The sequence below is a fragment of the Notamacropus eugenii genome, chromosome X, assembly GCF_028372415.1.
Source record: "Notamacropus eugenii isolate mMacEug1 chromosome X, mMacEug1.pri_v2, whole genome shotgun sequence".
Taxonomy (NCBI): domain Eukaryota; kingdom Metazoa; phylum Chordata; class Mammalia; order Diprotodontia; family Macropodidae; genus Notamacropus; species Notamacropus eugenii.
Genome location: NC_092879.1, coordinates 99,155,650 through 99,165,665, shown reverse-complemented (window position 1 = coordinate 99,165,665; position 10,016 = coordinate 99,155,650). Strand labels below are relative to the sequence as shown.

Genomic DNA, 10,016 nt, shown 5'->3' with positions numbered 1-10,016 from the left:
AGTTGCGGCGTTCCACAGCGGTGTTGGCCACATCGCACACTGTCCTGGAGCAGAGATCTAGAGTTGGCACGGGGGGCAGCGGCGGCGGGAGACGGAACCTGCCTCCAGGGCTTCTCACCTGGACTCCGGAGCTTCCAGGACCTGGAATAGCATCAAAACCAGCAGCCTTATCTTCGCTGCTCTTCTTTTATTGAAATTTGGCTGCAGAAAAGGTGCGCAATGTTGGCCTCTTCCTTTTTACAGCGGAGGTTCAGTGGCACGCAGGCAGGAGGTTCCAGAGCTGGATTTGAATCCAGGGCTTCTAACTATAAATCCAGTGTCCTTTCCCTTAGTCAGAGTCAAGTCGCTTCAGGAAGCTACAGTGTACCTCTTAACTGAATCTTAAATGATTGGGAAAGGGACCAAGGCTTGTAGCTCGGGTAAACTTGTCCTCGGGTAAAGCCTCGGTTTGCTTTCTTGTGAGAGTCTGGAGCTCCGAGCGCTCTTCCCCCGCACCCCACCCCACCCCTGCATAGGCCCCCACTGACTGGGGCCGAGCCTTTGGCTCCATTGCGTTCACTTTCCGTTACTGCCTTGTTTGAGTGAAATAGTCAAGGGGGAGTCTTATAAGGCCTCCCATTCAATGCATCTGGGAAGAGGGCCTCTTCACCCTTGTCTTTGGGGTTGTCAAAGAGGCGGCCTACTTGTGTGAGCCTGGGTAAGTTACTTACGCCGGCTGGCCTCAGTTTCCTTGGTCGAATGGACGGGGGCGGGGGGGAGGAGTAAAGACGAAAGGTTCACCCAACTCCAAGAACTCTCTAAATCTCAGTTTCCCCACTTGTAAAATAGAGTTAACTCAATCCTTGCACTGCCAGCCACCAGTGCGGTGGGACGGGGCAGGGGGCTCAGGGAGAGGAGTCTGCCCACCCTGGGCCGGCTCTCTTGCCTGCCACCCGTCCCTCGGTCTTCTCCGCCTTTCCGCCTCGAAAGTCCGGGGCCAGAGAGGGGGCGTGGGCGCCCAGGACTCTCCGCGCGGGAACGAGCGGGCCCGCACACTTTCCCAGCCCGGGACCTCCAACTTTGAGTATCCGTTGTGCAGCTGGAGGGGAGGGCAGGAACTAGCGCACCCCGCAACCAGCCCTCCAGTTGGGTTCGGGGAAAAGAGGGGGAGGGCGTGACTGGAGCGAGAAAGCCCCCCCCCCGGCAGAAGGAAACAATGTAACCACTGCTGAGAGGCCAAACCAGGCGAGGCGAGGCCCGGACGGCTGTCCCCTCCCATTGCTCCACCGCCTTGTCCATTAGACGCCTTTCCCCGCCCTCCCGGCTCCCCCCACCCTCCCGTTCCTGGGCCGGCCTCTCGGGCCTTTTTGGAGCTCCCCTCCCTGCCTCGATCCCTCCCTCTGGAGGCCGCCCCATCCCTGCCCCGCCCCCTCGCCCCGCCCCGCCCCGTCCCGTCCCGCTGCTGCCGCCGCCGGTGCTGCCGGCACGGCCTCCTCCCCCTCCTTCTCCTCGGCTCGGCTAGCCTCGATTGCCTTGCCCTCCCCGGCCCTGCCACCCGTGCCTTTCCTGCGCTGCGCCGGACCGCGCTGCTGCTGCTGCGGCTGCGGCCCGAGGCGCGGGGGCAGCGGAGGCGTAGCGCGGCCAGCCCGCCCAGGCTGTCGAGGCAGCTGTAGGGCGCGATGATGGCGGCACTTTGGAGGAGCGGCTAGCGACAGCCATGGAGCCCGGGGGCAGCGGCGAGGGCAGTGAGGGGCCAGGGGCCAGGATGGAGCCCCGGCCGGGGGCCTGCCAGTACGCCCATGTGCAGCTGCAGGGGGGCGCGCCCTGGGGCTTCACTCTCAAGGGGGGGCTCGAGCACGGCGAGCCGCTCCTCGTGTCTAAGGTAAGTGGCGGCCGCCCGGCTTCAGATGGGCAAGCGGGCAGTGGGCGGGGGCGCACCGAGGGGGCAGCGCGCAGACTAGGTCGGGGGGCACCTCTAGCCCTCCGCCGACCGGTCGGCCTCTCTCCAGCCTTGGTAAACCACAGGGTCGGCGGGCGAGCGTGCCCACATGTAGACATGGACACAGAACGTCCGTGACGGCCTTCGGACTAGGGCTGGGATGGGGACTTGGAAGCACTTGGGGGCGGCCCCGGATGGGCAGACGGACCAGAAGCAGGAGCGCACCTCACCAGCCGGAAGGCCAAAGGGGCAGCGGGGCAGAGAAGCTAGGCTGGGACCTCGTAGACACTCGTAGCCCCTATCCAGAGTTGCAGACCGGGTGGGAGCCGCGCCCCAGACCACCGCACACACAGCCACGCCAGAGCGGACTCGAGGCGAGCCCGGAGCTGAGCTGCTGGACAGCCCCCGCGGCTCCTTTTCAGTTGCTCCGGGACGATGCGTGCCCCACCCCCCACCCCCTAGCCCAGGAGAAGTATGAAAAGAGGTGGGGAGCGCGGTGAGCCGGGCTCAGCCGGAGTGGTCCTCTCTTTCCAAACTGCCTGCCTCCAGGGGCGCGGCGAGAGCCGAGAAGTTGGCGCGCCCCCCTCCCAGGCCCCCCTCGCTCACACTCCCTCTCTCGATCGCTGCCTGCCCTGCCCGGGCCGCTTCCATCCCGGAGCCTCCCTCCCTTCTCTCGCCTTGGTGATCTCCAGCCTGGGTTCACAAGTTACAAAGTGTGGAGCAGCCTCGGGCTGAGTAGTCCAGCTGTGCTGCCGCTGCGGCTGCCTTGGCGGCTTCTGTAGCCTCAGTGTTTGTTTGTTTTACGGGACTGGAATCTGCTTGAAGCCCCCTCGGCAGGGGGGCAGGGGAAGAGCGCTATGAAATGGAGAATACTTCGTGTGTGTGTGTGTGTGCGCGCGCGTGTATGTATGTGTGTGTGCGCGCGCGCGCATGAGGTGGGGGCTTGCTTTCTTTTGGAGGGAGAATACAGTTCACCTTGAGGAGTCGCTTGGACAGAGAGGTTTAAGATTCTGGGCTAAGCAAATTTGCTCCTAACAGTCCCAAAGCCCCCTAGAGCGAGACAGATTGTGGAGGCCAGGCGGCTAAAAAGGAGAGCCGCGTTGCAAGTGAAGACTATGGGGAAGGAACAAAACTGCCCCCATTTATTCCTACCCCCAGGTCCCCCCCACCCCGTCTCACTTTTACTTCCCCAACCTGGCCTCGGGTTATTAGGAGCCCACGAATCTGTCGCAGCCCGGCTGTTTCAGGACAGCTCCTTAGGGAGGACAGGTTGGCTGTGGACATTTGGCACCTCCCGGAGATGGAAGCCTTGGGGTGTCGCTGTGGGGAGAGTTCTAATCTTCAACTTGATAAACGGCCAGCCCCCAGCCCAGTCCTGGAAACACTAGCCCATGGTTTCTTACCCTGGGGTTCAAGGGGTTCCCTGGATGGATTTCTAGGAGTCTGGGAACTCACAGTTTCAAAATGATTGTTTCGACAACTGAATTTCAGTATACTGGGTGTCCTTTCCTCTCTATTCTATTTCGTGCATTAAAACCCTTCTTCTGAGAAGGGGTCCATTCCCCAGACTCCAAAGAGGTTCAGAACACAAGGAAGGTGAGGCAGGTCTGGTCTCTAGACTCTTCCCCTGTCCCTGCTCTTGGGTTCCTTCACCACACAGCCAGCGAGGCTCCCAGCTGCCCCAACAGAGACCTCCCATTTGGGGAATAGGTTTCAAAGCAACATCCCACTTTATGTATTTTGAGGGGGCATAGCCCCTTGCTGAGGAGTTTCTCTAAGCTAGAGTTCTTCTTTACCTAGTTTTGAACTGTATTGCTGACCCCTCTCCCACACACACACCTTAGGCATCATGGGCTCTTCTCACTTCTCCCAGGGCATGGCTCTCTCTTCAGAGCTTGAGTTTGCAGGCTTTGGTCCTGGGGGCAGGCATGGGGGAGGGCTATTGTAGTTGCTACTCAAGGCTGGCTCCCCTTCCAAATCTGGAGACCCCTCTAGGATCAGGGAGGAGTGTGTATCTGAGTAGGGGGCTCCCCAGCAGTCTGTGGTCTGGATTGGAGAGGAAGGAGGTGAGTAGGGTTAGAGGAATCGAATCCATGTAATGGTCCAGGACGTAGGAAGACGACGGGCCTTGTGCTTGGAAAGGTTCTAAGGTGCCTCACTGTTCACAGAATCCCCCAGGTTAGCTGCTCAATCAGCCCCCTTCTCATCTCCGACAAACGGGTCCTCTCCTGTCAATCTCTGGGGCCTCCCTTCTGTGCACATCACCTATGCTCTCATTAAGTGTGGATTTATTGGCCCCCAATGCCAGGGAGTCTGCAAACTTTGGAGAGCATGCTCCTTATAACGATTCTCGGGCAGGCCCTGCTAGTATGAGTGTCCTTGCCTGTTTATAAGTTATTTGCAGGGACATTAGAAAACTTGCTCAAAAAATTGAAAAAGATGAAACAATATTTGATCCTAGAAGTAACAGGGAGCCATGCAGAGACGAGAGACCTGGGGAGAAGGCAGTGAGCTCTGGGATCTCAGATACTATCTATATCTGTTCTTTTGCCTCTCCCTCCCATATGAAGCGGGGAAGGAGCTAGGCTCTTACTTTCTGGTCACTGACCCAACTCACAGAGCCCGTTCTCTGAGGGGCGCACTGGGGCAGAGTTTTGCCCAGCAGCACCTTCATTTAAGTGCCCAGGTAGGGCTTTAGAAGAGGAAGGTGGGAATTTGCACAGCCCGGGAAGAGGAGCAGAGAGGGGAAAGGATGAGAGTTCAGGAAGGATGTGGCCGTATTGGGGGCTAGGATGGGGTCCATCTTCCCACCCTCTGACTGGTTAATCACACACCCATTGCGATGGGTCTGGCCACAGCTCTGGAGAATGCTGCCCTGTGGGATTGTAAGTAGTTGGAGGGCAAAGATTGTGCTGGTTTGTCTTGACATCTTCCACAGTAAGCATCTAGTCCTTGTTTGGAGAATTGAAATGAACAGAAAACACGACAAAGCTTCTGCCCGTGGCTCGAAGTCTGTCTAAACCCCTTGTGTTCCACAGGCTGCTATGTGGGTGGACTCCCAACATGGTCTCTCTCAAAGGGGAAGGAGGCAATGTGGGGGAGTGAGCAGAGCTAGGTCTCTTCCAGCTCTGTGATGCAATGAAGAGTCTCTTCTTAACAAGAAGGGAGGGTTATCAGATGGCTTCTAGCTAACAAGTATCTTCAGTGATGGGAGAGAGGAGGGAGAATTTCCTCGGAGTGACTCCTTGTGATTAGGGTCTGTGGGTTCAAGAGGGCTCATGGAGATCAAAGGTCTCTTCATTCCAGCCTCTTCATTTTACAGAGGAGGAAAGTGAGGTATAGTAGGTTGTGCCCAAGATCACAGAAATATTCAGGAGCTGAGCCAAGATTCAAACTCCAGGCTTTCAATGGCAAGCCACACCAGAGTTCTTTCTCCTGTATTCTGCTGTTTGCCCTGGTGGGCTGAAAGTGTGCAAAGCATACTGGGAAAAGTACCAGCCAAGGACCCAAGGATTCTTTAGCGGGAGAAAACCAGTTATTTGGGATGTTTCCTGTGGGGCAGGCTAAGATGCTGCATCTGAACATGAGAAAGGATTGCCCCCATACCTGAGGACTGGCTTGTGGAAGCAGGATGGAGAAGGAGGAAGCTTTTGGGTTGTTGATCACAGACCTCAGTATGATTTATTTCATTAGTCACAAGAACTGGCCAACACCCTACTCCCAGAAGGGGGGCTAAGCTTGAGGCTGCTGGAACCCATAAAATAGAAGGAAATGATCATTTACCTACTATGTGCCAGGCACTCTGCTAAGTGTTCTTTACAAATATTATCTCATTTGCTCCTCACAACAACCCTGGGAGATAGGTGCCAGTATGATCCTCATTTTATAGTTGAGTAAACTGAGGCAGGCAGAGGTTTAGTGACTTGCCCAGGGTCACCAGCTAGCAAGGGTCTGAGGCTGGATTTGAATTTGCAGCTTTCTGACTCCAGGCGCAGTGCTTTCTCCACTGTGGCCATCCCCACTGCCTCTTGTGGGGAGCTTCTGCCTTGGGATCATGGGACCTCAGAGATTGCACAGTCCAAGCCCCTCCTTTTATGCCTGAGGTGTCCGGGGGAGGAGAGGTACCTTGCTCAGAGGCTTGTTCCACTGGTACACTTTGTACCTGGGGTCTCCCTCCTCCACAGAAGACTGTAGGCAGGGTCTGGGTGTGCCTGAGAAGGGGGGCCCCAGCTGGCTGCCCAGCCCAAGATTCAGGTTTCCCCTGAATATGATTGGTGGTGAGGTCTTTCTCCTTCCCTCATTCCCAAGCCAGGCTGGGTGGGGCTGGAAGGTTCCCATCACTTCACTGGGAGTTTCCTGAGTGGAGGGAGGTACTAAGTCTTTCTTGCTCTCTACAGACTAGCATCTCTGTCTATCTCTCTCTGTCTCTGTCTCTCACCTCCTCATATCTGTCTCTGTCTTGTTAGAAGGCCTCCCTAGCTTGGCCTCCTGTGCGTGGGGAGGTTTTTAACGGGCCCAGGAGAGAACCTGGGAGTGGGACAGAACATGTGGGCTCTGGAGAGAAGCTCCCACTCTATTCTGTCTCACAGGCAGGACCCCAGCCTTGAGGACATGGGTGTTCAGTTAGTGAGGCAGTGTGTCATAGTGGTTGGAGGGTTGGAGTTGGACTGTTTGAAACTGCCTGCCTCTGAAACTTACCAGCTGTGTGACCCTGGATGAATTGCCAAACCTCTCTGAGCTTTGGCTTTCTTATCTTATCTTTCTTATCTTATACATATATATATACATATATATGTATATATATGTATACATAATCTATATGTAGCCCTCTGCAGGCTTTAAAGGGCTCTATCCTGCTACTACTATGATTATTAGGAGTGATGTGGGGAGGAGGGTTCAAAATCCCTGGGAATATGATGAGGCAAGTGCTGAATTTCTCGACCACTTGATACATTCTGGATTTTACCTCACTAACTGAACACCTTTGTCCTCAAGGTTGGCTTCTAGCCCGAGGACCTCAGTTTCCTCATTTGTAAAATGGACTAGTTGGATTCTGGGGTCCTGTCCAGCACTTCCAGGCAGGCCACCCCTGACTTCCCTCCATCAGCCCCTTGCTCAGTTTGCAATGATAACAGCCCTTCTCTATCTAGGTTAAGGGGGTGAACCTAGGAGAGTGGTGTGTTAACTGCTGTTGGTCTATTATAATGCCAGCCTTCAGACTCTAAGATAAAGCCAGTCTTAAGTCCAGTGTTCTCTCTACTACTGGGGTCTCTGGGGCAACTGCAGTTGTTTAACCATTGAAGAAGTTCAGAGAACCTGGGTTCAGATTCTGGTTGTGTCACTCACTGCCTCTGATAACCTTGAGCAAGTCACCTGACCTTTTCTGCCTCAGCTTCCCCATCTGAGGCCCCTTCCAGCTCTCATCCAGTGATTTCTGTCCCTGTCCCCCACATCAACCAGGCAGGATGTTCTAGGTGTCTTGGGTCGGGGAGAGTTTGTGTCCTTGCCCCCTGGACTTGAGAAGGAGCAGTCCATGGGAAGGACAGACAGTTGGGATCCTGAGAGAGCCCAGATGGTACAATCAAGAGACTGTTAGTCTTCCTGTCATCAAGGCCTGAATTCAAATCCACCCCCAAGAAGTCACTTTTCTCTGAGCCTGTTTCCTTTTCTGGAGGAGCCTCATACCTGCAGGGCAGAGGTATCTAACATCTGGCTCAGAGGGCAGCCTGAACCAGATGAAAATGTAATTGGGAATATTTAGCAAATTTAGCAAAAAATACCATAGACCACAGATAATGCTAACATGTGGTTTTCTAAGTGACTGGGCCCAGAGGGATCCAGGCTTCTGTACACCCTTCAAGGGTTTGGCACCATTGCTGTAGATTGTAAAGGCAGAGGCTCAGTGGGAGCTGGGGAAGAGGCTTTTGTTCCCCCATCTCATTTTCCAAAAGTCCTGATGAGCCTCAGGACTCCCTCAAGGGTGTGAAGTGGGGCTCAGTGATGCTCCAATGTGTGTTCATCCTTTGTTGCTGAAGAAGACCATGCCATCAGAGAAATAATGACATAACTTGCACTTGACTTTGTTTTGAGTGGGGGGGGGGAGGGGGCTGTGCAGGTCACCAGCCTCACTTCTCCTCCAGAGCTGTCTGAATCCAGTGACCAGATATTCCTCAGGATGACTGGAGATGACACAGGATGAGGCAATTGGGGTTAAGTGACTTGTCCAAGGTCACACAGCTAGTGAGTGTCAAGTATCTGAGGTAAGATTTGAACTCAGGTCCTCCTGACTCCTGCACTGGTACTCTATCCACTGCACCACTTAACTGCCTGGGATGCCCATTGGAGGATGCTCCATTGCATCCTACTTCAGAGGGGCCCAAGAAGTGCCAGTCAGTGTCTGTGTATTGAAATTCCCTGGGCAGGCCCAGGGGTGATGTGTCCAGGGCAGGGGATGGCCTCTTGTGGTGTTTCTCCCTTCCCAACCTGACTTCAGCTGCTCTCCCAGATTCCCTTGAGTTGCGCCTGCTTGATGGGGCCCCGTCTTGGGCCGGTCCGCTCCTGTTGCTCTGGTTGGGTTCCTGGGCTCTGGTGGCAGCACAGAAGGCCCGACCTGCTTCTGCTTTTGCACCCTTCCAACCCCAGTCAAACAAAAGAATCCGGCTCCAGCTGGAAGACACTTGAGCTTGTCTTTGGGGGGAATTTTTTGGGGTGGAAATGTTCCCTCCCCCAGGAATTTCTTAAAAGGGAGTGGAGAGCCTGGGCTCCGTGGCGTTGGAATGATTATCTTGAGGAAGCAGCCATGTGGTCCCAGTTAGGTTTCTTTAGAACCAGTGGTGCTGCCGCCTTTGAGAGGGGTGTAGGCAGAGTCCCTGAGCGTGACAGCTTCAGAAGGGACCCTAAAACAAACCTTTCTATGTACAGAACACTGGTCTGGATAGTTTTGTCCCAATTCTCAGAGTTTGTTTTCTAGTAGGGAAGAGGATGGGGAGGGATGAATCATGAACATTGTAACTGTTCATTGTAGCTATTACATCTGGTAGTCCAAGGCCAGAACATTAGCTACCCAACCCAAGGAAGTGTTTGGGGTGGGGCTTGGAAAAGGAAGGGCATTACTGATGGGACCACGATGTCATTGAAGCTGGCCTTCCAAGATTAGGTGGGAATTGTACAGGTGAGTGGAACAGGGAGGGCATTCCTGGCATGAGGAACGATGAACAATGACTTGGAGACAGGAGAGCCATGGACACCTCTTGGAGGGCAGACTGTGGCTGACTTGACTTGGAGTGAGAAATTTCCGTAAATCCATGATGATGAGGCCTAGAATGGGAGCCCTGGAGTTGAGTTGGCAGGCACCTTACTGGTCATCTACTCCTGTTCCTCATGCTATAGAGGGAGGGAAGGAAGGAGGGAGAATTGGGCCTGGCACCCCATTCCCCTGCTGACTTTTAGCATCAAGTCTCTGATCGTCATTGGGGAGGAAACCCTCCCTCCTGCAGTGTGGAAGGAACCTTGGAGGGAAGATTTGAAACATGTGTGGAGTTGAGGCAGGGCTGGGCTTGAAAGCACCTGACTGCTGAAGGGCCCGTCCCTTCCAAGGACAGCCCCCACTGCTCTGCTCTGCTCCCTCCTTCCTCTCTGCTCCCTCCCCCTCTTCCCTTCCCTCTACTCTCCCTGGGCTGGGCCCTGGCTGGGCCGGCCCAGCTGCTGCTGGGGCCTCTGCCCCTCAAGCCCCTGCTGCAGGAGGCCTGGCCCAGTGGGGGGAGGGGGGCTGGAGAGGGAGGAAGAGCCTTGGGTTGGGGGAGGAGAGGGCCAGATGTGCACAGGCAGCTGGAGCTGGATTCCTGTAACCTTGGCTCTATGGGAAATTGGAACAGCAGGGGCTCCTCAGCAGTTTTTGTGCCTGTGCCCCTCATGGGGGCCTGGGAATGGGGCAGAGGAGGGGGCCTCCAGCAGCACCTTAGGGGACCAGAGGATTGCAGATTGGAAAAGATCTCAGAGCCCTTCTGGTCTGACCCCCTCCCTGTGGACAAGGAGGAAAAGCAATCTGGCTGATGTTTTGCAGCCAGTGAGCACCAGCCCTGGGCACTGCCGTGTGGCA

The 10,016-nt window shown here is 55.3% G+C and overlaps 1 protein-coding gene across 1 annotated transcript in view; it reads left to right on the top strand.

Annotated features, from left to right (window-relative positions):
• The first annotated feature begins 1,449 nt into the window (after window positions 1–1,449).
• Window positions 1,450–10,016, top strand: part of SHROOM4 (shroom family member 4) — a 116,123-nt gene continuing 107,556 nt past the window's right edge. The window contains exon 1 of the mRNA XM_072626650.1: window positions 1,450–1,861. Within this exon, the coding sequence (XP_072482751.1) occupies window positions 1,697–1,861 (165 nt within the window). The 5' untranslated portion in view covers window positions 1,450–1,696. The remainder of the gene's footprint in view (window positions 1,862–10,016) is intronic.